Source organism: Lactuca saligna, chromosome 3, assembly GCF_052625555.1.
Source record: "Lactuca saligna cultivar CGN05327 chromosome 3, ASM5262555v1, whole genome shotgun sequence".
Classification (NCBI taxonomy): domain Eukaryota; kingdom Viridiplantae; phylum Streptophyta; class Magnoliopsida; order Asterales; family Asteraceae; genus Lactuca; species Lactuca saligna.
This window is the reverse complement of record NC_136419.1, coordinates 23,922,653-23,947,636: the sequence shown is the minus strand read 5'-3', so window position 1 is coordinate 23,947,636 and position 24,984 is coordinate 23,922,653. Positions and strand designations below refer to the sequence as shown.

The following is a 24,984-nucleotide window of genomic DNA, read 5'->3' as shown; positions in this document are numbered from 1 at the left end:
ACGGCACCATATATTTTTTAGTAATGATTCGGTTATATTGGTTAATTTTGGTTAAGATTTGGTTTTTTTAGTTAATATTCTCAACCCTACCAATCCCTCTCTAGCCTAAGAAAATCAGCGGAATAGCTTAGCAACCTTGTCCTGGAATTGATACCTTTTAGAAACAACAAGGGCCATTTTTAAAAATTGTCTACAATAAACGGTTATGTTATGACGAACTTATAAAAAAGGTTATGGTATGATGCAATTATTTGTACTTTGGTATTGTTTGCAAGTTGTGGCGAGCCCAAAAAAAAGTTGTTACGATCACCAAATACCGAATATTGTACCCGCTTATAAATACAATTCACCGTTCAAAACCGCCCTTTTAGAAGTCATCTGGTAGATGAACACCAAGCACACGCCATTGATTCTCGTCCTTATCACTCCAAAGCTTCCAATATTAATCTTCCGTTTTTACGTTAGCAATTGAAGGAAGATAGAAAATTCTCGGAAAACTAAAAATTTCAATCCAAGACTACAATTGGGGCAACATAATCACCAATTTGTCATTGTAATTCACCCCCATATCTCGAGGGCTGCCAAGGCGATCTGGGAATTAGGTTTGTATTTGTGTTTTACCCTGAAGCAGCGTATTTAATTCTTGTTATATTTCATAATCTTCAACCTTTTGTTCTTGTTTGGTTTGTTCGTTTGTTTTCTGTCTACAACGAGGGTTTTGGATTTTAGATCAATCCAACACTTGTTTGACGGTTCTGGAACTTGTTTGCAGTTTATATGGAGCGAAGGCGGTGGGTGACGTTGCTGATTATCATGTGCCTGTTTACTGGTTCAACTGGCAGAGGTAATAATTGATGTACCTTACTTAGGTTCTGATTTCTCGGTGCCCTAGTGTTTGTGTTTCTACCTTGTTCGTTATTGGTTTATAATGACACAAAAAGCTACCTCACCAAGGTTCTTTGCTTCTTCAGAGATGGGGTAGGGAGCCTTTATACACAAACTTTCATTTGCCTTTTGGTGAGGGGCCATGTAGGTGACAGTACGAAGACTTTCTGTAACCTCAATTATTCTTTTCCATGTTTTTACCCTTTTTGAGTACACTAGGGTTAAAACTTTATTCAATTGGATATTGGGGAATGAGAGTCGATAACATTAAGAGCAACCATCATTGATTATCTATTTAGCATCTTCTTTTGATCTGTAGATGTCTACATCTCTGTGTTGGGGTTTCTTTTTGCTCAGAAAGTACCACGAATTTACTTATTCATTAAGTTTTTTTTAATGGACACAGGACTTGAAATCAAGAATAAGGCTCCCTCACCACTTTACAATCACACACTCGCCACAATTCTGGTGGAATATGCTTCTGCAGTAAGCTCAACATGACACTATGAGACATTATGGAGTAATTAAGTTAAGTAGAACAATTAATAATAAACCAAAATGCAGGTATACATGTCAGATTTAACACAGCTTTTTACTTGGACCTGTTCAAGATGTGATGGCCTGACCACGGTACTAGGCAGTTTATAATTATAACATATGAAAACTGAAAAACAGTATTCTTCAAAATTATGCTGATTTTGTTGTTATCTTGAATCAGGGTTTTGAAGTTTTAGAGCTGATTGTTGATGTTGAGAACTGCCTTCAGGCCTTTGTTGGGGTTGCAGATGATCTTGATGCAATTGTTATTGCATTCAGAGGCACTCAAGAAACCAGGTTTTTGTTTATTGTTATTTCATGATCTTTTATTTGTAGATAATCGTTTCTCATGAAGACTAGCATGGTTACAGTATACAGAATTGGATTGAGGACTTGTTTTGGAAACAGCTTGATTTTGAGTATCCTGGATGCACAGATGGGAAGGTGGGTGTTTTATTTTAATAATTTTTATGCTATTGTGATGATTGGTTCATCTTTTATTGTTTCAGGTGCATCATGGGTTTTTTAATGCTTACAATAATACAATTGTGAGGTCTGGAATTCTAGATGGTGTTAGTAGAGCAAAAGAGATGTATGGAGACCTCAAGATTATGGTGACTGGGCATTCAATGGGTGGGGCCATGGCTGCTTTTTGTGGGCTTGATCTTGCGGTAGTAATAATATTTTTTTTTTTTTGTTGGTGATGTATTATATGTTTTATCTTTTGAAGGTGAATTGAAGAATATATTTAAAAAATAAATAAATAAATGCAGCTGATTTATGGAGGGAAAAATGTTGAGGTGATGACATTTGGGCAGCCACGAATAGGGAATGCTGCATTTGCATCTTATTATAGTGAAGTTGTACCAAATACATTTAGAGTGACACATGAGCATGATTTGGTACCACATCTGCCCCCTTATTATCAGCACTTACCACATAAGACCTATCATCACTTTCCAAGAGAGGTGATTTTAATTCTTGACTTGTTCCCTTCCCTAGTGAGTGTTATAAGTAAATAATTGATGCATTCTGATTCTTGCAGGTGTGGCTGTATAATCTTGGATTTGGGTTTCTTATTTATGAAGTTGAGAAGATATGTGATGGATCTGGTGAAGACCCTGATTGTAGCAGGTAATAATTAAACCCCTCATTCTGTCTTTTTTTTTTTTTTTTGGTGGATATGTTTTGATGAAGAAAGGGATATTTCAGATCAGTATCTGGAAACAGTATATCAGACCATTTGTCATACTTTGGTGTTGAAATGGGGTGTGATACATCAAGCAAATGCAGGATAGTGATGGCCCCTAGTCTATCTTCTTATGGGAAAGTAGATGACAAAGGGAATTTTGCCTTGTCCAGATCTCCTTCCAAGTTTATCTTGAAAACCAAAACAGAACCACTAATGAGTGATTAGCATTTGCTCATCAGAGGGATTGCATTGCATATTATTAACACGGCAATTGTTATGTGTGGGTTTTTGTTGGGACATTCATTGTAAATATCTATCTATGTACAGTTCTTGATAATCTTTGATGTTATTGACACAATTGTGAATCTCTCTCTGTCACACACACACACACACACATACACATCATTCTAAAATATAAATAATGAGAATGCAAAGATCACATAAATGATCTTGATGCAGTTGTTACCGCATTGAGAACTAGACTTGAATGTCTGCTGTCTAAAATGGTAGTCAAATGGTTTTCTTGAAATAAATGTCTAAAGACGTCATCAATGAGAACTTTAATGGTATTTGTATTTATAAAAATTGTCTTCAAACTCCAAAGATAGACCTTTAATTCGTCCGGTTGTAATTTGAATTAACGAGTTTGGACTTTTTAACCCTTTTCACTACTACAATATTGAACGCATTAAATGAAATCCTCAGAGACCATTAATACAATGTTATTGTAGTATTAAATATAGTCATATATGTCAAGAGGCAAAAAGTAAGCATCTTTATTTTGTCCAAAAATAGTACACCACCTCACCTCATAGTCTTCATTGAGGTTTGATTTTACTGACGCTCCTGATAACATGGTCTGTGTATGTGATATGTCAACTCATTCTGTAAAAAGTAAAACCAAACCACATTTTGTTCATACATAAAATTTGTCCCAGATAACACTTGACAAAAAAAAAATAAAAAAAAAACAACCTTGAGGGAGCTGTGTAAAAACTATTTGCTCACTCAACTCAACTGGTTAAATACTCATGATGTTCCTTTCTGTAATTCTGTTTTTAATTAAATCAAATCAAAGAAATAAAAGTATAACATCATCTTAAGATGCTTTTACATCCACCATCTTTCACCACTTTATTCTTTTGTCCTTGAGAACATACCAAGCTTGATTCTTGATGAACATTGAAATTTGAAAGGTGTTCTTCTCTACCTACCTCTAACCTCGTAGCTACTAGCATCTTTGAATTTAGTGCAAAATGCAGATGTAACTGTAGCAATATCAAGCTGTTGTCTCATAACACATGTCCCCACAAGGAACTTTTAGTGATTGTACCTATTGTCCAGCCTTTTACCTGTAACAAAACAATTGTGTAGGTGTAAAGAAACTATGTTAAGTCACAACCTCCTAAATAAATTTGAGTTTGAGTGAAAACCAAATGGGACCTACATACCTGGAAGCAATTGCAGCACGATTCCATGCATCATATATACCATACTCCTTCACCCTACACAACCACCAAAAATTTTAACAACTCATGAAACAAATTAGGTGTTAACAAAAGGAAGGCATAATATTTATCAATCGTCTCCTCAATTTAACCAATTTTCCCATATCATGATTGGTTTATATCAATTTTGACATCAGGTTACAAAAATATCGATTCAAGATAAAATATGTAGTTAGTGACTTACAAATATAAGTCATTGGGATCAATGTCTTGAAATATGTTGATGTAGAAACGAAAACCATCAGGGCTCACATCTCTGCATAGAAAACCTGACAAGAGCATTTTTTTTAATGCTATTGCTACTAAAATCTAACAAACTGACTTGTTTCCAAAATCCAAACCAATAAAATACCTTTGCTCTCAGCAGCAAGCAGATGCTCTTTGGCCATAGCTGGAGCAATTCCAAGCATCCTTGCAGCATCAGTGGCACTGATCCCAGTTTGCAGGGCATCAGGCTTTTGTACCAGTGTTCTGATTCTAGAAAATACCTACATTTATTTTTCCACAAGTATAATTCTCAAGTAAACCCTCACAAGCCACATATCCTTTATCCTTTATAATCAATGTAACATGTAAAACGACTTCTTTACCTCTTCATCACTGTGTGACTTATTCTGGATCACCATCACCCCACTTTCAAACTTCTTAAGCATTACTGGACTGCAATAAAAATCAATATAGTAACTGGACTTAGATAAATACAGCTTGATGAGTTTTGATTCTAAAACAGAATGAGATGCAAGGCTACAGTAGTTTGTACATACACATTAAACTTTTCCCATAGTGAACATGCACGAAGCAAATCATCAGGTGAAATCAACTCTGTAAGGAAAGAAAACAAGGAATCAGAAGTGTGTTGTTCTATGATATGAAGAGATTGAAATACCAGAGGGTAAAGCACCTGTTCCACGGGCACGATTGAAGAGACAGTAGATATCTATGAGATTCATTATTCCCCCAGCTTTCTCTAATGGAATTTTCACGAAATCAGCCAACTAAGTTTATAATGAAGAAGATGAAGTATTGTCAATTTTGGAAGTTATCCTCTGTAATGAAATTATACGTTTTTCGGACAACTTAAAGAAGATGTAAAACCTGACGAGATAACTGTTGGTGGTACAAGGCTCCAGCTGACTCTTTTGTAACAGGGGAGATGATACCAACACTTAACAACCACTCCTGCATCTCTTCTTTGGAACTCATCTCTTCATCGTTTGTGGCATTGGTTTGAGTACTTGAGGAGGAAGAGGAAGAAAGAAGTTTTTGTCTCATCTTTTCAGCCAATATCACCATGTCTTTCGCTTTAGTCTGAAGAACAAAGTAACAAACAATTAAAACTCAACCTATATGCACTCACAATAGTTATATGTGCAAAACCATGAGATGTCGTTACATACCATGAGAGCATTCAAGTCCTGAAATGCATCCTGCAAGCTCTTATCAGTACTCTCCCACATTTCTTGCTCCTTTCTCAGTATTCCGGAAACCCCAACCACCGGCATTTTCAACGCGAATCCTGTATCGCTGCTACTTGATCCACCACCATCACCCAACATAACTGGCCTCGATTCACCTTGGCTAGAAGCCGAAACTGCACCCACCCATGCTCTTCCCCTCCAGGCCTCGTACAATTTCCCCACAAAGGAATCGGGATCCGATTTCCCTCGAAAAACTAATGTAATTACAGCGGATTTAGAACCCCTCTCCTGTACTCTTCCATCAGGCGTAACCGATACCTGGAACCTAACCCTAGGACTGGCAAATATCCCCTTAATGGACTTCTTAGACTGAAATATGTGAGTGATGGCAGCAAGAGGAACTGCCACCGCTTTTGATGTCGGAGCGGATGCAGTTGATTCAGGGTTAGGGAGCCAGAGGAGACGGTAGGTGGTCAGAATGAGAAGACCGGACTTGAAAACCGGCAAATTAGGGTTTTCTTCATTGACTAAGTCGACGGTGGGTTGTAGGGAGGACTCGACCTCGCCAGGCTGAAGAACTGGGCGACCGCTACTGGTGGTTTCCGCCGGCAGCAACCAGTTTCCGGCCATCTTCAATTAAACAGTCGGTCTCAGGTGTCGCGAGTCAAACCATTTAACAACGAAACTGCATTCCATAAATCAGATCATACTGTTCCTTTAAATTCTATGATTTAGAAAATATTTGTTTATAAAAATATAATTTTAAAACCATTTATGATCTCATATTAAAGATTTATAATCAAAATTCACATATATTATAATTTATATGTAACATCAACGTATTCAAAATGTATTTATATTTCAAGAAATACATGTTTAAAATCAATATTAAGATTTCATGCTATACGTTTAAAATCAGATTACTAAACAATAAATTTGATTCATCATAAACCAATCTTTATTTTAGACAAATGCATTTCTTATTTAATTAAAAAATTAAAGTCCTTTAATAAAAAAAGTGGCTCTTTTCTTAATGATTTTGTGCCGTTTTATAATTTTGAAAAAAATTATAAGACATCCGTATATAAGGAGCAAAATAATTTGTGGGAGAAGGTTGTCATATTCTTACATGTTGTCATGTTAAAAGGTATTAATGTCAAGTTTGAATTGATTTTGAACATAAACATGGAGATGAAGAAACTTGAAAAAAGCACCTCATTTCAAAGGAATCGAATACACTTACATAAAATGAGAGAACTTATCTAAAAAACACGACATAATATTTTATTTCACTATAACTATGAATTGGGGGATGTCTATATATCAAAGTAAACAATTTCAAAAGGAAAACGATCGACATAGTAGAATAATAAAAAAAAGTCTTACATGTCTGTCTAGCTGACATGGTGGACAAATAAGCATTAGACATTATTATTGCATGAAATTGAACAAATCCATAACAAATGTTGAAAAGTTGGGTTGTCAAGATTATCAAGTCTTTGATGTCAAAGCAAAGGTCCACGAGTATCATGAGCTTGATATATGGAGGTGGTGACTAGGTAGAGTTCTCCACTACTGTCACATTGGTGGAGGAGTTGGCGAGTTCAAGCCAAATTCTTCAAATCCTATATAATATTTGTTATCGAGTAAAACGATGAACATAGATGAGATTTTTAACAATTTGAGGAGTAAGAAATTTATTTAAATGAAGAGTACGACGAGAATTAGATGGAAGAGTGGAATGTCATGCTTTAGTCATAAGTATTGTGGATCCCTCACCGACCTATACATAAAAAGAGTTGCATTTAGGACCTATGGTCTCGAGAATACCTTAGTCCCAGTGGAGGTAGTGGAAGTATGGAGTGACATTGAAATCCATGTACCCCAACAGTTTGAAGGATCATTAAAGGACACGGTGTTAAATAGTGGCGGTAAGATGTTTGATCATTTGGGTTTGAACCTTGAACCCCGAACCAAATCCATAAAGGTGGTACATTTGATTAACTCAAGAAATATGTTTGACTAGATGAACTTAAGGACTAGTTGTGAGGTTGCTGCTACCCATAATGGGTCCATTGGTGCTCGAAGTGTTGTTGTGTGTTGGGGCAACTTTTGTTGGGCGGGTGATGTTGTTGGTGGCGAAGCCCATCAGCAAGCATCGGTAGGTAGGGTGGGTCAAATATCCGACGATGTCCCAACCACTTCCTTATTCATTTTGATTTGTCGATAACTGATGATCACCACCATAACCGCACCACAACCACTATGCCTATGACCATGACCATCGTAGTTTTTTCAACACCTGAACGATCACCACATGACCACAATATCCTCCACGAAAGTGGTGTTATTAGATATGTGTTCGGTGGCAAGAATAGTTGAGGATGATGAGTGATCTGAGTGGTTTACCTAATCATTTGACTTTGTACTTGATTAATTTGTTGTTCCTCATGCAATAACATGGATCTAGACATCTAGTCTCCATAAACAATGGAAGAGGTGATCAATGACAAATAAGGCTCGAAACATAATCGAACATAGGAGACAAGTCATTTATAGTTTTCTTCACAAGATTCTTCTTGGAGATAACAACATCAATGTTGTCAAGCATATCAGTAAATATTGGGCGTGTTTGGCAAAACTAGCTGGAAGTGGGTAGCGTGTAGCTGTTAGCTGGTAGCTGGTAGCGGGTAGCGGGTAGCTGAAAGCTGTAGTTTTTATTTGTTATAAGAGTGTTTGGCAGAAGTAGCTGGAAGCTTTTGAAATGTGTAAAATTACATAAAAGGGCACTTATTTAAATTTTAATTGTGAAACATAATAAATAAATAAAAGATTGTCGAACTACAATTCTTAAAATTTAGTAACTTTGCATAACTATGTTCCATTACAATAATCACAAGTTATATTGCAATGTAAAAACTATTGATGATATCATCGATGTTGAGCATTCCATATTAAAGTAGCAATATCATTGCGAATGCGCTTCATATTATTAGATCCTTCGTATAAGTCTTCATTACTTCCGTCATTACCGCGAACATGACGAGGTTCATCATTTGGTATGCAATCTGGATATAGTTCCACAATATCAAAAACTGTTGCTTGCTCAGCATTACGATGATTGTAGTTATGTAAGGCAAATGTAGCCATAATAATGTCAATTTGAGTTTCCACACTAAATTTGGGCATTTTATGGAGTATTTTCCATTGACTCTTCAAGATTCCAAATGATCTTTCAATATAAGTTCACAGTGATGAATGTGAACGGTTGAAAGTTTCTTGCATATTATTTGGAGGCTCATTTTCAAATTGAGATAAATGGTATCTTGTTTTGGAATACGGAACCATATACCCATTTCTATCTGGATAACATTTATCTACGAAATAATATTTACCTATTTTATTGGAGGAGAACAAAAAAATTGAAATGTTACTTATATCATATTAAGAAAATAATAAAGATAATGATAATTTACCTTCAGGTGGTTTTGGAAAGTTCATTGATGGCGTGTTAATTGCATGAAGGAAAACACGTGTGTCATGTGCAGAACCCTCCCATCCAACAAATGCAAAGGTAAAACACATATCAAAATCACAAGTTGCCATTACATTAAATGTCGGTATCCCTTTTCTACCGATATAGCGCAATTGTTGAGTTTCAGGGATACATGCGGCTATATGTGTACCATCAATACATCCAATGCAATCCTAAATTCATTTTTTAAAAATATAATAATAATAATAATAATAATAACATATGGTATTAAAAAATTAAAACAAACATACAAATATCATACCTTAAAATATAGCATGTATCTTCTATCATTCTTGATTTGCAATGGTATTAATCGAAAGGTTGGATCTTTTGGTCGTATAATGTCACGTGCTAGACCGTTGAAACTATTTCCTCGGGCAGTTATTGCCTCTAAAACATCATGAAATGCACTACTAACAGTATATCCTGATCGTTGAAATCGCTCCCTAACATCTCTATTAGACAAACCTATCGCGAGTGTGTATACGAATATAGTTTAGAACTTTCTTTGGAACTCTTTTCAACTTGATTAGACCCCCCGGTATTGTTCGGTGAGAATACATCTCTTGCATAATGCATCAAATCTGAATAGTAGCCACCATCTTCATTTCCTAAGCCCAAATGAGAAGAGTGTTGAGGATATTGTGAAGTGAAGAAAGTGTCATCACCCGTTTCAACATTATCACCCATCGTCGGATTTTCATCATTAATATTAACATTAGGCATGCCATTTAAAGTAGTATGATGCATGGACGGTGCCACACAGTTTATACCACTGGCAACTGCATCCCCAAAGATTTGGTCCCATGCAAGTTGTAGTTCTAAAGAAGGTTGTTTTTTTCGAATGGCTTTAACATATGGGTTTTCCTACATGATATAATTCTTCACTATTAGTGTTCAAGATAACGCTAAAGTTTATGATAATAAAAATGATTTAAGCTTACTACCTTAATTTTTCGATCCCACCATTCATCTGAACAATTTAGTTGTCCTGTACTTTCGTTCCAACCTAAACCCGTTTCTCCATTTTTTAAGGACTTCCACAAATTATAGTCTTTTCGCATTCCATCATATTTGTTCTTTAATGTTTTGTATTTGTTTAGCTTAGTAGCAGCATCTTTTTCAAAAATTGGATGAAGATCTTGCCATTTAATTGGTTGAGTACATCCATATTTCATAATATATTTTTTTAAGATGTCACAAAAAATCATAACAGACTGCTCTGGTCAATCAAACTTTTTTTTTTTTGCATTTTCATTGTTGGAGGCCATGTATGTACCTAAAGTTGAATTAAATCCACAAATACTAAACTTTATAAACACATATAATGCAGGGCAACAACACAAACAAACAAAGTGTACAGAGCTTAAATCACAAATAGATACACCTTTACAATCATAAAATGTGTTACTAGTTTTAGAAGCATAAGTTCCTACAAGAAAATTATCTGACATGTTATTTTATAAACTATTTTCATAAACTACTAAAAGATTATAAAGTAAATATGTTTTAGTTTATTTACTACTAACTTATTTTGTATGTAAAAGGCACAAAAAGTAAGCATTCTATTGATTTTAAGCCACAAAATACATGTGTTATTTACAAATCTTGTTCAACAGTAACTTTTGCTTTTAAGATGCAGATATTTTGCTTTATCACTCGACCTAATATGGAACATCCAACAATCTTTTACTAACTTTTGTATCTAGAAATTTTATTTATTGATGTGCCATGATAAAGAAAAGCCTAGAAAAACAACTCCACTGTACAATAAAGAGCCTATGTGAAGGTAATATAGAAAACAAGGACAAAAGTTGTAGCCTTTCAGCGTGGCTACAATAATAAAAGGTGTGAACAAAATACAAAAGTCAAAGCAATATTTTTTATTTAAAAGAGAAGCATGGTTCTTATTTTATTCTAGAGAAGTACCGATGCAGGGAGAAAAACCACACAAACCAAACATATACGTACTCTGTTAATAGATACGACAATTGTTTACAGAAAAAAAATACTTACGAGCGCAAATAGCCGTAGCAGCAGGAGGTGATTGATCTAGCAATGGCGGCAAGGGGTAGAGGTTTGTTAGTTGTTAGGTTTAAAGCAGATCGCAAATAAGGAGTACGATCAAAATTATTAATTGTGGGCAAATCTGGAAATTGAATGCAAAGCCCAACAGATTTTTCTTGAACGCTTCTTCATATAGCGTTTGATTTTAGAGCTTTTGATTTAGGTTAAAAGCTAAATGCTCCTCGTGCCAAACAAGGCTGTTTGTTTATAATGGAGCGTTTTGTTAAATGCTATAAGCTAGAAGCTCTCAAACGCTCCTAAAAGCTCCGCGCCAAACATGCCCATTGTGGGTTTCATTGTCAAGTTGAATAGATTTGACGTCTTTATTATCACGAAAGAGTGTCTCAGTTTTTCTACACTTAAAAAGCCATTGTGTTCTTCTTTAAGATCATTATGAGGAGGGGATTGAGCTATTGTTTCCATAAATCCTCATCATGACTACATAGTCAATGCAGTTCCATTTGATTTGTCAGATGGAGTAGGTTTTGTTGTTTGGTTCAGAAAGATGATCAAAGACCCTGAAGCTAAAGAAGTTCTCAACAAACACACATTCATCGTCTCTTTGCAAATGCAACCTAGGGCCATCAATAGTGAAATAAAAAATCTATATGGAATATTGGAATGTATTCTCCCTCGCTAGTAGCTTACTAGCTTAGCTGAAATAAAAATAGTAGATTAAAAAATTTGTTGTTTTTAAATCGCAAGTCTTATTATGTGAACTCAATATACTACAATTCTACAAACACTCCATCCATCCACCCTTGAAAAAAGCACGCATTCTCCCACCATTAGAAAAACCACGCCTATACACAAGAATGATGCCACTTCTAAGACCACTCCTATTAAATGTAAAATAACTCAAAATACTAATAAACTACAACGTAATTCATGTAAAAATGGCAGTTGATAAAAATTGCACGTCATTTAAAATTTATAGGAAGCGACTCGAAGAATCTTGCATAAAATAGTATTGAATTTCTTAAAACCTCGAATCACATCCCAAGTAAGTAAAATTGCAGGTTTAATTAAAATCACATGTTTAGCTATTTTCAAGATACAATCAAACAAAACAAACTTCAATGTTATACAAAAACAAGTAACTAAAGTTTCATAGAATTAACAGGAGAGAATCAAACGTAGGTTGCAGGATACATCAATATCATGGCATCAAAAGAATGTGAACCTGTTTGTTAATTTGCATTTTCAATCACCAAGAATGTATAAAGATTAAAAAAAATAAAACTGGTCAATTACTATATAGTCTTTGTTCATCTCTTTAAAAATCCCATAGCCTGATACACATTATTGAGAGTAGAATCTGCTATCTCTGCAGCTTTGCTTGCACCTTCTGCTAAAACCTCATCCAAATAACCTCTATCTGACATGATCTCCTCATACCGAGTCTGCAAAAAACAAAAAAAAATATTTTAAATTTGTTAATCTCTGAAGCATAAAGTAAAGAGAAAAGGTAGTAATGGAATAGGAACCTGGATTGGATGGAGATGATCAATTAAAGCATCAGTAAGAACAGGTTTAAAAGTGCCCCAATTCATGTCATGACATTCCTGTGCAACTTCCTGCAATACAAAATCATCAACAAACATAACAGGTAACACTGTTGTATTTTTTTTAAGAATATGAAAATAAAAGTAATTAGTTTAGTTAGTTAGTAGTTACCTCCTTTGTCCTGTTTGTAATGATTTGGTATATGGAAAGAAGATTATTGCATTCAGGCCTATCACCATTGTCAAACTCCAACCTAATTTACCATAAAGATCTTGTCACTTGTCATATCCAAAATAAAAATAATAATAATAATAAATTTTGTCTCGAAAAAGATCTACATCCCTCACCCAGGATAAGAATCTGTCTTACAACGCTTAATCTTGTTTGCAATTGCCTATAAAAATATCAAAACCAAAAATCATATAATAAAACATTTCTATTTTCTAATTAACAACATTAGCAATAAAGTCTGGCCACTCACATCTTTTGAGTCGAGTAAATTAATTCGAGATTGATCTGAAGTAGCAGATTTCGACATCTATATAATAAAAAACATTAAAGGTAATACAAATATATAATTAAATCATTGCAAGATATATTATATATTAGGGTTTAGGGTTTAGGGTTTAAGAAATACCTTAGAAAGACCATCAGTAAGGGACATGACACGTGCTCCAGTTGGTGGAATTAAGGGCTCAGGAACCTTAAAGATTGAACCACCACGTCTGCAAAATCAATAAAAATATATATATATATATATATATATATATATATATATATATATATATATATATATATATATTTAGTCAATAAGTCAATGGCATCAACTAACTATCTTGATTATTATGTCATACTTACCCTCCTAATTTTTTCCATTTCCTACCACCATATAAATGATTAATCCGTTCAGCCAATTCTCGTGTCAATTCTAAATGCTGCTTTTGATCCTCGCCAACTGGGACTAAATCAGACTGTAAAAATATAACTCAACGGTTTCTATTTTCTAATTCTATAAATGAAATTGGATAATGGAATATGGAATATGGAATATGGTAAGGTCAATGATGAGTCAAACCTGATAAAGAAGAATATCAGAAGCCATCAACACCGGATAGGTCAAAAGTCCAACCCCAACATTTTCATCCCCCTAAAAACAATAACAAAACAACCATCATTAATTTCAAAAAAACAATCTTGAATTAGCAAATATTATTCTAATTTTGGATAATTGGCATGAAGAATATGATTATGAATTGTAGAGAATGAGCTGGCATACAATAAAGACGCACCGCCTTACGCGATTTCTCTTTGAACTGAATCATTCTGTTGAGCCAACCGATTGGTGTGGCTGAGCTCAGCAGCCACATCAGCTCTACATGAGCACGAACATGAGATTGAACAAATACAGAAGCCTGTTTGTATACACACATTTTAAATTCAGTTTGCAACATTAAATTATTATTATTATTAAATTTTCTAAAAAAAAAAAAAAGACCTTTGAGGTGTCCACACCACATGCCAAATAAAGTGCTGCGGTTTCTTTAGTTGCTTTAGACAGTTGTTGGACATCATAAGGTAGAGTTATCTGTGTTTTTGTTACAAAACAAATGAAAAGCACAAATTGATGAATATATAAATTATGATTAGTATGCATAAATCATTTATTAGTGCCCATACCGCATGGAGATCCACAATAAAGAATAGTGTCTCATACTTATCCTGACAGAAAAAAGAAAACATTTTTTTTAAATAAATGATCGGTTAATTAATTCTTTAAACCATATAGAATGATTTATACATTAATGAAACTGGTACCTGTAGTGATACCCAATTTTTTATTGCACCAAGATAATTCCCAAGGTGTATAGATCCTGTTGGCTGGACACCAGACACGATTCTCTTTCTGTAAAATACATTTTTTGGTTAATAGACTTAGTTAAGGACACCTGGAAAGAAAATATAAAAAATCAATTAATGGAGATTTAATATGGTTTACTTTATAGAGGTGGAGGAAGTTTCTGAAATAACAGGTTCAGGGGTTGCAACACTGCAATAGCATCTTTGGCTGCTAACACCTCCAACAATTGGAATATGATTCTCTTGAGTCAAATGTAGTCTTCGTTGTAGTTTACTTGAAGTGCTATAGGACCTGTTTCAAAAAATCAGTTGATTGGATCATTTTTTGGGTAATGATTATGTTCAAAAGTCACCTTTAGAGTTTTTCAAACATCTTCATCTCTCAGAGACAATATGTCAAACACATGGAAGGCATAAGACTAAATTTCAGAACTAAGTCACTGTACATGCCCTGTTCACCTCATCGTTGTTTAATGTTCAGAATAAAACTTCACTGGCAAAGATGATACTAAAAATGACACATGTGGGTAGAGAGATATTTATCAAGAAATGGTTAATTGAGCTACATAAAGTGATGTTCACCATAGGAGTAGAAACATTCTAATCTATCGGCAATTAGCCATTGCCCTACTCCAATTGTACTTTCTATATTCAAGAACAATGAATGGCTATCCGTAAACGGAACAGACAGAAATTCACGGTTTAATATCCACAATTTAAACCTCATCAAAATCAGGAATGTGGCAATAAACCCATCAAAAATTCGAATTTAGCATACATTCTAACTTTTCCATAGAAAGTTTACAAGTAAGACATTCATGACAGAAATCATATCTATTTTGCGATTGAGAATGAAACTCGTTGCATGTAACCAAGTCGGTACAATAAAGAGAGATAAAGAGAGGGTGAAATACATGAAGCGTGGACAAGTGCTGGAGAGATTAACGAACTGAGAAAGAAGGGAGCGGCCCATATTTTTTCGCTCGAGACTCTCCCTGTCGAGAGTTCAGTTTACAGATATGGTGAAGATGAAGACCAAAGAGGGTACTGCTGGAGCCTGGAGTTTTTGTCTTTGTGACTAAGGTTTGAGGGTGTGAACATTTACAGCCCTTAAGTTTGTTATTTTTACATTCCAGCCCTTTGTTATTTTAAAGATTTCCGGAAAATGAGCTTCTTAGTTATCTCTAATTCATTGAACTTTATGCTTCAACTCTTAGATTATCCCCGTTGGGCTATGGGTAGTGGTCACACCCAAGCTAACGAAAAAGCTCTACCAACTCAGCGTTACGTAGGTATTTTACCATTTCATAACCAACCCGCTAGGTTATAGAAATAGTGTTCACCGGTAGGTTGGTAGTGAATGAGAAAAAGGATAGAAAAAAAGAGAAAATGTGAAGGACCAGATTCATAACCAATCAAATGCATTATCTTCATCCATGTCCATGACCACTCTATAGCTAAGCCATTGGACATCGGTACGATGTTCACGCATGACTTGGCTGTCCATGCCACTATGCCAGCATCACATGTCTTCTTCTACCCCCACTCCGAATAGCCTTAGCGAACAACTCACATTGGTTCACCCAAAAAAATAAAAAAATAAAAAGTAAAGAAATGATGTGAACGATCTGCCCTCACAACCTAATTCACCATATCTCTTTCTCCTTTTTATATTTTTTATATTTAATTTATTTTATAAAAATAGATGTTGTATTAATTTTAAAAATAAATATAATATACTCCTAAAATACATAAATAAAAATCCCATACAAAATGAGATTATTGTTGATTTTTTTTTTTATAATTTTTAAAAATAAAATAGTGGATTGGGTTGGATTAGATTGCTAATGTGGATAAAAATTTATGGTTAGTTATGTTATATATGTGGAAGATAGAGAAAATAGTTTTTAATAGATATTTAGGTTGAGTTGAGTTATCAATCACGATGGTCTTAAAGTTCAGAGGATTGCCAATGATGGTAGTCTTAAAGTTCAATAAATTTTCATATCAACATTTTATTATATCATTTTATTAATAATATTAACACGTAAAACTAGAATATTATATTAATTAGAAATTAAAAGTTACAAATTACAACTTATTAACTAAACATTGCGAGTTAGAAATTCAACGTTACGAATAATACATTAAATAAAAAAAATATTGTGTTATCGACATGATTTAATGATACAAGTTAGAACTTAAAAGCTACGTGATAATGCAGTACATTATGCTCTTTAACATGATTTACGGGAATATATTTGGTAACGCTTTATTAATACATAATTTCACTATGTTGTATTATGATAAATAAGATGTTACTGTTTTAAAAAGAAATTAATTATTGTTTAGAATATTATAATATTAATTAACTTAATAAATTAAATTATAAATATAATATATCTCAAAAAAATAATAATATATAGTTTCTTTATGACAAAAAAAAATGTTTGCTTCTATGACAAATGAGTTATGTTAGATTGGGTAAAAGAAAAAAAAAATACAAAATCTCATACCACAGTTTAATGGGATTAAACTCTCATTCATTGAACTTGACCCACAATGGTGGGTTTAATGTATTGAATGTCACCTTATCAACCTTTTGCTCATTGAAAGTGCCATTAAATCTCCATTGGGGATTTGCCTTACCACGAGTCGAACTATATGTTAGTATTTTTTTTTTGTCAAACTCAAATTAAACATGTTTTACCAAATGTGGCTCTTAAAAATATTTCCAAACCTTCAAATCAAGTTTTTATTTTCGACTCATTTAAGCTCTCAGATTTAGCTTGAATTTTTCTAGAGCCAAGCTCAAAATTTTAGGGAGAGTCCTTAAGTTATTGAAGATTCCTTGAGTCATCAAATCAAGTTCAAGTTCATCTTAAGATCACTAGGCAAGTTCAGACTTATCTTAACTTGTTTGCATCCACATTTTCAAACTAAAACTAAAGAACAGTCTAGGTACTAGTTTATCTGTATATTATTTACCTGCTTACCTTTGACCCAATTTACTTTCAGATTTATTGTTTATATCGGTTTTTTTTCTTATGCCACACACCACTGTTTAGGGTTTTCCTTATGCCTGAGATAGCAATGGTAGAGGTTGCCTACATCTTATCATCACCATATTCTTATGGGACTTGTGTTTTGTTATTGTTGAATTTATTATTGCTACCTACAAAATTGATCGTAATGTTGATTTTTAGGGTCAAAATAGTCATATTAAAAAAAAGGCAACTTGTTCTAATCTTTTATTCTTGTACTCAGCAATAATCACTATACAAACACAGAACTACCCAAGTTCTGAAATGTAACAACTATCCATATTGTGAATTTGGAATGTATATATGCAGATTTATTAGAGTGAATAATTATAGCTCAATGTCATTTACAGTGTTCATCAAAGAAAGAAAGATCAAGTACAAATTTGCCAAGATACAAAACTAAATTACTCTAATTTTTACAGTCTTTGTGTGAAGCAACTCTGAAACTTCTATTACCACAAAAACCAAGCTACCAATAATCCCCACAAGAACAAATCCCATCCTTGAAATGATGAAACCGATGCAAATCCCGAACTATAATCTCTCTTTTCTCCACAAGTGATATAAATTTGGTGGCATTATGACAATCACCACAAACACGGAGGTTTTTTCTTATATGAATAGTGTTACCTGGGCGTGTATTCAAAAGCCCATAAGCTATAGCAAGCTTCTCACTATGAACACTCACCATATGTTCTTCAACATCATCTTCTACATCACGCATCAAATCCACATCAGCCACATATCCAGCATCCTTAATCTTCTCCATCAATGTTTCAAGAAAATCATATATCTTTTTACTATCCGAATGCCACGAACTCCCAGAATAGAAACTATGAACCTCATTCCCCAAATCAACAGAGCTAAATCCAGGCGTTTTAACAATCCCTTTTCTTTCCATTTTTGTCCTGATTTCATTCACTTTGTCCCACATTGAAACAGATGCGTATAAATTTGCTAGAAGCACGTAATACCCACCATCATTTGGGTTTAATTTAAACAATCTCTCTGCTGCCATTTCCCCAAATTTTACATTTTTATGAATCCTGCAAGCACCCAACATTGCACCAAAAACATTAACCCCGGGCTCAACGGGCATCTTTAGAATGAAATCCCATGCTTCCTGAAGCCTGCCCGATCTGCCCAACAAATCCACCATGGCTCCATAGTGATCCATTGTAGGGTCAATCGCGTATTTTTCTTTCATAATGGAAAAATATCGAACCCCTTCTTTGATAAACCCCGAATGGCTACAAGCTGAAATTATACACAAAAATGTTATATTATTTGGCTTTATGTTTTCATTTTCCATTTTGTTGAACAATTCTATAGCTTCTTTTCCACATCCATGTGTCCCATACCCATCGATCATAGCATTCCATGTAGTTATATGCTTTTCATCCATCAAATCAAATAGCTTTCTAGCAATACTAATGGCTCCACATTTAGCATACATGTCAACAAGAGCAGTCTTGACAAAAACATTTCTGTCAAGAAAAGATCTTGTCACAACTCCATGGATCCACTTTGCTTGTAGTAAGATTGATGATTCTGAAATGGCTGAAATGATGCTCACCATGGTGAAAGAATCAGGCTCTATGTTTTCAAGTTTCATTTCACGAAAATGATTTAAAGCTTCGATTACGTGACCATTTTGGGCGTACCCGAGTATCATTGTGTTCCATGAAACTCTGGTTTTTTCTTTCATGTTTTTGAATAGTTTACCTGCAATTTCGATTTGTTTACACTTGGAATACATGGAGATTAATGAGTTTGTGAGGGGAATGTTGTTTTGTAAACCGAGTTCATTGGCTAACCGATGAAGGAATTGGCCACGGGAAAGATCACCGGAATCAGCACAGGCATGGAGAGCTGCCATGATGGTGACGCCGGTTGGTTTGATTCCGTCGTCCAACATCTTCTGGAAAAGAATCAGTGATTCCATGGAATCACCACTTTCTGCATAGCCATCGATCATTATATTCCATGAGACCACGTTTCTAACACTCATCTTGTCGAATATAACGCGTGCAGTACTTAAAGATCCGCATTTTAGATACATATCGAGTAATGCTGTTGAAACATTTGAAAGGCATTCGTATCCTGACCTAAAAATGTAGCCATGGATTGATTTTCCGATTGTTGAATAGCCAAGATTACCAACAGCTGGGAGTACTGAGATTATGGTGATGGGGTCTGGCTTCAGTTGTTCATCTTGCATCTGTGAGACCAATTCAATTGCTCTCCCTGCAAAACCGTTTTGAGCGTATCCAGCAATAATGGTGTTCCAAGACACCAAGTCTCTCTCAGGCAATCTAACAAACACCTTGTGGGCATCATCAATCAACCTACACTTTGCATACATGTTAACGACACAGGTCATGGCATAAACATCGCCTTCGTGTCCGTTCAAAATCAATTGCGCATGAACCTGTTTCCCGTTCTTAACGAGACAGTTTTCGCCACAACCCTTTAATAAATACGTAAAATTGTACACCACCGGCTGCACGCCGTCTTCTATCATACGACAATAGAACGAAAGCCCGTCAAAAATGGAAGAATTCTGAGCATATCCTTTAAGCATTGTGTGATAAAGAGCATCGTTTTTATTTTCGATTGGTTCGAAAACACGGGTGGCTTCGGTTAAGCTGCCGTATTTGCAGAACAAGCTGACCAGTTTCGTCTGAAAGAGATGTTCTTCATAGAGACCATTTTTTATAATAAGAGGGATGATTTGGCGAAGTTCTTCCATGGAAGTGCAGAGTTCCAGGAGAATTGCTGCTGGATGTTTGTAAACATGAGCTGGAATGTGGGTTCTTTGAGCGAGTGTGTGTTGGATGCGAGAAGATGACGGTGATAAGGAAGATCGTGATGTCGTAGAGAGTGATGCGACGGGAAGTAGCTGTGAACTCATCACGACTTTTGGTTAACTCGTCACTTTGAATTGCAAGAACAGTTGATTGTTCTTCACAGACAAAGATATCATCAGAACACAAAAATCTTACCCGGAAACGGGAATTTGAAAGGCCGCAAAAGCAATTTCCCAATTTTTACAAATCTTCAAGCAACTTGTCATTGTACGTTTTATATATATTTTTTTCAAGTAAATAGTTGTATAAAAAAATTATAATTATCCACACTAAGAAATAAAAATAATTTTATCACTGTAACTTAACTTATATGTACTATATAACATGTAATTTTGTGGTAGATTTAATTTAATTTAAATTAAATTAAAAATTATATATATATATATATATATATATATATATATATATATATATGTTCAGGTTCATTTGAGATTATTCTAAAATTGTGAGACCGTGAGACCAAATCTAAAAATAATTTTAAAATATAAAATAAATGGAAAAATCCAAAAATTCTTTTTTTAAATATTATTTTCAGAACTTAACTTAACTAAAAAAATAAAAAATAAAAAAAAAATCCCGTTTTTTTTTTAAAGTACGTGAAATATTCTAATAGAATATTACACTTACATATTCTAAAAAATAATTTTAAAATGCAAAATAAATGGAAAAATCTAAAAAAAAAATTGAATATTATTTTCGGAACTTGAATTAACTAAAAATAAATAAATAAAATCCCATTTTTTAGAAAAATACGTGAAGTATTCTAATAAAATATTACACTGTACATATTCTAAAAAATAATTTTAAAATGCAAAATAAATGGAAAAATCTAAAAATTCTTTTTTTAAATATTATTTTCGGAACTTGAATTAACTAAAAAAATAAAAAAAAATAAAAAAAAAATCCCGTTTTTATTTTTTTGATAAATACGTGAAATATTCTAATAGAATATTACACTATACATATTCTAAAAAATAATTTTAAAATGCAAAATAAATGGAAAAATCCAAAAAAAAATTAAATATTATTTTCGGAACTTGAATTAACTAAAATAATAATAATAATAATAATAATAATAATAATAATAATAATAATAATAAAATACGTCTCACGGTCTTACAAAATATAGGTGATCTCAAATGAACCTAACCCTATATATATATATATATATATATATATATATATATATATATATATATATATACACATATATATATATATATAGTAAATTACACGAATGGTCCCTATGGTTTGGAGTAATTTGCGCATTTGGTCCCTAACTTATTTTTTTAACTCGGAAGGTCCCTACTTTGTGTTTTTGTTACGCGCTTGGTCCCTAGTGTTTGTTTTTGTTATGCACTTGGTCTCTATCTTACCTAAAAAGACTATTATTTAAATAGAGAAAAATGGTGTGGTAGGTAAGATAAGATGAGATGGGCAAGGTTGGGGGGTGTATTTATTTAAATAAATTAAAAGATCAAAGGGAAAATGGTATTTTTAGGTAAGACAGGGACCAAGCGAGTAACAAAAGCAAACAGTAGGGACCTTTCGAGTTAAAAAAATAAGTTAGGGATCAAACGTGCAAATTACCCTAAACCATAGGGACCGTTCGTGTAATTTACTCATATATATATATATATATATATATATATATATATATATATATATATATATATATAATACTTAAATGTAATAAATATAAAGATATATAATAATAAATAGATATCCAATTCATCAATGTAACTTTCTTTATAATTTATTATTTTCTAAATTCAATCTAATTATTCTACTTGTTTTTTTACGTAGATTACTAGTTTAAACTTAAAAAATAAATAAGCATTTCAATTTTAATAATTAAATATTTTTCTTTTTTATAAATTAAAATTTTCTAAATTATTATATATGCATGTTATTTTTTTGGATAAACCATGTAATACATGGGGCTTACAACTAGTATATTTATATTCCAAAATTATATCAATTACAACATTTTGTGAAGTTTAGATTTTTTTGGAATGGCAAAGGCATATACTTTATTCTTTTTCTAAACTACATTTATCAATGTCCACTGACTTGAACATCCAGTGTAAGGTAATTGAGAAACACATTTCACCAACAACTAATATCTCTACGGTACAAACTTTTTGCTCCCAATTATTTGATATATTGGATAAATAATGGTTGTGATGATTAATATCTAATAGAGAACCAATTCAGTTTCATAAGTGAGGTGTAAAAGTTGAGGTAATTCACATTTCCAAATGTTGTATAGAGAAATATAAAGAAATAAGTGGGTACTTTCATACAATGTTTGTTGATATCGGGAATGCATATGATAGCATACCATGTGAGATGATTTGGAGGACTCAAATAAATGGATTCCAAAGAAATATGCCATGGTTATATATTGGTTGGCAAGCATTTGTGCCTGAATTTTAGCAGGTCTTTTCTATGTAGAAACAGGCTCTACCATGGATCAACACTTAGCCGATGCATTATTTTTTTTTTTTATCATGGTTTATATTTTTCGTGGGATTCAAGGAGGTGTGTCATAGTGTATGTTTTTTTTCGATGATATTGTGTTGTGGCATTAACAAGAATGAAACTAAATGTTGGTTGGATATCTGGAAGTCGAAAAAGGATAATAGATTAGTACAGTTAAGAAGGAAGTAAATGATGACATTACTCAATGCATAAATGGTGAGATGGTTAACGTGTACGCCAACTATAAGAGTATTATGTGAGAAGGTCATGTTTTAGATCAAATGAAAAATCCAGAGAGAGGGACAATTATGTCAATTATGTTGTATGGCTCCGAAAGTTGGCCAATAAATACAAAAACACAAAAGAGAATGGAAATTGTGGAAATAAGGATGTTATGGCGTGCATGCGGTAGAACAATATTGACCGCATGTGGTAATCAACAATAAGTTGGGAATTATGTTGGCTGCCAGAAATTAAGGGAAGGAAGATTGTGATGGTTTTGAAATATTAAAAAGAGGCAACTATCAACCGTAATAAAGACAGTGCATACTGTTACGACCAGTAGGACAATACGAGAAGGAAAGAAGATAGTTTGAGGTTATCACATGAAGAGGTTGACATTTTAAGACATGAGGGAATAAGACATAAAATTAAAATAATGGAGTAATATATGTCTTAGTTACTTATACCATGTTGTGTGTAATTAAGTAACTATCTTCATAACTCATTTCACTTATTACTGTTAGTATTATTCTTAGGGGGTGTTTGGGGTATCTTTTCAAAGGGCAAAAGAACTTTTGGGAAAAGTTCCAAAAAGCCAGGTTTACCTGACTTTTCCAAAAAGTCAGTTTTCCTTCTATAAAAAATCCAAAAGAAGCTTTTAAGAAGCTTTTACCAAACATTTTTTCTTTATTATCTTTTTCCAAAAATCATTTTGTCTTCTTAAAAGATATCTCAAACACCAGTTTTAATATTGAATCATGCACACTTCTTAATGTCCAAGGTCTAAGAGGGTTTTTTGGGATTCATTTTCAAATTGACTTTTTGGATTTTTGGCTTTTTCAAAAAATTAAAAGCCTAAAAAGGTGTTTGGCAATATTAAAAGTTCTTTTAGAATCATTTTTTTGCCAAAAAGAAAAATAAATTGTTTTAAAAGCTAGGAATTTACAACTTTTTGTGATTTTTGGCTTCTATCTTCTTCAAAAATTATCCAAACACATTTTAAAAACTTCTTTTGAAAAAGCTATTAGGCTGGAGAGAGTGGTGCCACTGAAACCGCACTTCCTCCTATGCCACATAGATGTCAACTCATACTTTTTCTTATTTCATCAATTTGATACCACAGCAAGGGAGTGGGAGAATGGTTAGGAAAGAAAAAAAAATTGATTGGTAGAGAGAGGAGAGAGAAAGCAAATAAAGGAGGAGAGAGAGAATGGGAGTGCGGTAGAATTTGGGTGAAGAGAGAATATGCGGTAGGAGCCGCAGTGTGGGGGTGGTGTTTTGGGTGATGATGTGACGGAACCGTGATTGAAACTGCATCCACACCCTCTAGTCTAAGTCAAAAAGCTTTTTTTGTCAAAAAAAAAAAAAAAAAAAGTTAAAAAGCAACTCATACAACACCTTAGTATGGAACCAAGTTCTCTATCAATGTTAACTTCTCTGGATGAGTCTTGCCTCTTCTTTACCCATGACAATACAGAATCGGGATAATTATATTTTTCTTCCATCATTCTTATGTTATCAATATATCATTTTACTCAAATATACAACTAAACAAAAGGAGTTAGTTTCTTAAATAGAAACTCTCAAGAATAATTATATTATTCTAAAATAGACATATATATATGATATTGAAGGACATAAAAGAAGATTGTAAAATGTTCATATAAGGTAAAGCACACCCTCTAGGCGGTCCATGAAGTGGGGGTAAATCATAGATCCCTATCACTATTTTGGGGGTGTCACGGCTTATATAAATGTTACATCAGTTCACCCATTTCTTGATGTCTGTGATTCATCAAGTTTAGGTTAAATTAGATGAAAGTCAGTCACAATGTCAACCCAAAATCCAAAACATCATA

General features: G+C 33.5%; 5 protein-coding genes across 5 annotated transcripts; 1 reads left to right on the top strand and 4 right to left on the bottom strand.

Annotated features, from left to right (window-relative positions):
* The first annotated feature begins 262 nt into the window (after positions 1–262).
* Positions 263–2,979, top strand: LOC145034806 (lipase-like). The gene is made up of 10 exons (XM_078983322.1): positions 263–602; positions 773–844; positions 1,292–1,371; positions 1,450–1,515; positions 1,604–1,719; positions 1,794–1,866; positions 1,932–2,093; positions 2,196–2,390; positions 2,468–2,556; positions 2,635–2,979. The coding sequence occupies exons 2-10, from the start codon at positions 778–780 to the stop codon at positions 2,837–2,839; spliced, it is 1,053 nt and encodes a 350-aa protein (XP_078839448.1). The 5' UTR covers positions 263–602; positions 773–777; the 3' UTR covers positions 2,840–2,979.
* Positions 2,980–3,509: 530 nt separating this feature from the next.
* On the bottom strand, positions 3,510–6,246 carry LOC145034805 (EAP30/Vps36 family protein). The gene is made up of 9 exons (XM_078983320.1): positions 5,520–6,246; positions 5,218–5,430; positions 5,024–5,117; positions 4,887–4,944; positions 4,713–4,782; positions 4,475–4,610; positions 4,307–4,391; positions 4,066–4,119; positions 3,510–3,966 (listed from the first exon to the last, which is right to left on the bottom strand). Exons 1-9 carry the CDS (start codon positions 6,168–6,170, stop codon positions 3,963–3,965), a joined length of 1,365 nt encoding a protein of 454 aa, XP_078839446.1. The 5' UTR covers positions 6,171–6,246; the 3' UTR covers positions 3,510–3,962.
* Positions 6,247–8,471: 2,225 nt separating this feature from the next.
* LOC145035268 (uncharacterized) lies at positions 8,472–10,253 on the bottom strand. Its single transcript, XM_078983841.1, has 6 exons — positions 10,023–10,253; positions 9,579–9,942; positions 9,338–9,465; positions 9,017–9,248; positions 8,881–8,935; positions 8,472–8,772 (listed from the first exon to the last, which is right to left on the bottom strand). Exons 1-6 carry the CDS (start codon positions 10,251–10,253, stop codon positions 8,472–8,474), a joined length of 1,311 nt encoding a protein of 436 aa, XP_078839967.1.
* A 1,986-nt stretch (positions 10,254–12,239) lies between these two features.
* OVA4 (Nucleotidylyl transferase superfamily protein) lies at positions 12,240–15,558 on the bottom strand. Its single transcript, XM_078983319.1, has 14 exons — positions 15,420–15,558; positions 14,645–14,797; positions 14,464–14,551; positions 14,326–14,367; positions 14,144–14,233; positions 13,938–14,060; positions 13,724–13,795; positions 13,507–13,619; positions 13,286–13,373; positions 13,130–13,186; positions 12,996–13,042; positions 12,820–12,901; positions 12,630–12,719; positions 12,240–12,545 (listed from the first exon to the last, which is right to left on the bottom strand). The coding sequence occupies exons 1-14, from the start codon at positions 15,476–15,478 to the stop codon at positions 12,411–12,413; spliced, it is 1,239 nt and encodes a 412-aa protein (XP_078839445.1). The 5' UTR covers positions 15,479–15,558; the 3' UTR covers positions 12,240–12,410.
* Positions 15,559–17,858: 2,300 nt separating this feature from the next.
* CRR22 (Pentatricopeptide repeat (PPR) superfamily protein) lies at positions 17,859–20,589 on the bottom strand. The gene has a single exon (XM_078983318.1). The coding sequence runs from the start codon at positions 20,461–20,463 to the stop codon at positions 18,019–18,021; it is 2,445 nt and encodes an 814-aa protein (XP_078839444.1). The 5' UTR covers positions 20,464–20,589; the 3' UTR covers positions 17,859–18,018.
* Between the last annotated feature and the right edge of the window lie 4,395 nt (positions 20,590–24,984).

What these genes read in the sequence shown, in the direction of transcription:
- LOC145034806 (XM_078983322.1), top strand. Translation starts at nt 778, where the DNA reads ATGGAGCGAAGGCGGTGGGTGACGTTGCTGATTATCATGTGCCTGTTT. An exon ending in TACTGGTTCAACTGGCAGAG is followed by an intron (nt 845 to 1,291) that starts GTAATAATTGAT and finishes TAATGGACACAG; the next exon opens with GACTTGAAATCAAGAATAAG. An exon ending in GATGTGATGGCCTGACCACG is followed by an intron (nt 1,516 to 1,603) that starts GTACTAGGCAGT and finishes ATCTTGAATCAG; the next exon opens with GGTTTTGAAGTTTTAGAGCT.
- LOC145034805 (XM_078983320.1), bottom strand. Translation starts at nt 6,170, where the DNA reads ATGGCCGGAAACTGGTTGCTGCCGGCGGAAACCACCAGTAGCGGTCGC. An exon ending in ACCAACAGTTATCTCGTCAG is followed by an intron (nt 5,118 to 5,217) that starts GTTTTACATCTT and finishes TTATAAACTTAG; the next exon opens with TTGGCTGATTTCGTGAAAAT. An exon ending in CTATGGGAAAAGTTTAATGT is followed by an intron (nt 4,783 to 4,886) that starts GTATGTACAAAC and finishes TTTTTATTGCAG; the next exon opens with TCCAGTAATGCTTAAGAAGT.
- LOC145035268 (XM_078983841.1), bottom strand. Translation starts at nt 10,253, where the DNA reads ATGAAATATGGATGTACTCAACCAATTAAATGGCAAGATCTTCATCCA. An exon ending in TGAAAAGAGTTCCAAAGAAA is followed by an intron (nt 9,466 to 9,578) that starts GTTCTAAACTAT and finishes ATGATGTTTTAG; the next exon opens with AGGCAATAACTGCCCGAGGA. An exon ending in CTTTCCAAAACCACCTGAAG is followed by an intron (nt 8,936 to 9,016) that starts GTAAATTATCAT and finishes CCAATAAAATAG; the next exon opens with GTAAATATTATTTCGTAGAT.
- OVA4 (XM_078983319.1), bottom strand. Translation starts at nt 15,478, where the DNA reads ATGGGCCGCTCCCTTCTTTCTCAGTTCGTTAATCTCTCCAGCACTTGT. An exon ending in CTGATATTCTTCTTTATCAG is followed by an intron (nt 13,620 to 13,723) that starts GTTTGACTCATC and finishes ATATTTTTACAG; the next exon opens with TCTGATTTAGTCCCAGTTGG. An exon ending in AAGACAGATTCTTATCCTGG is followed by an intron (nt 12,902 to 12,995) that starts GTGAGGGATGTA and finishes ATGGTAAATTAG; the next exon opens with GTTGGAGTTTGACAATGGTG.
- CRR22 (XM_078983318.1), bottom strand. Translation starts at nt 20,463, where the DNA reads ATGAGTTCACAGCTACTTCCCGTCGCATCACTCTCTACGACATCACGA.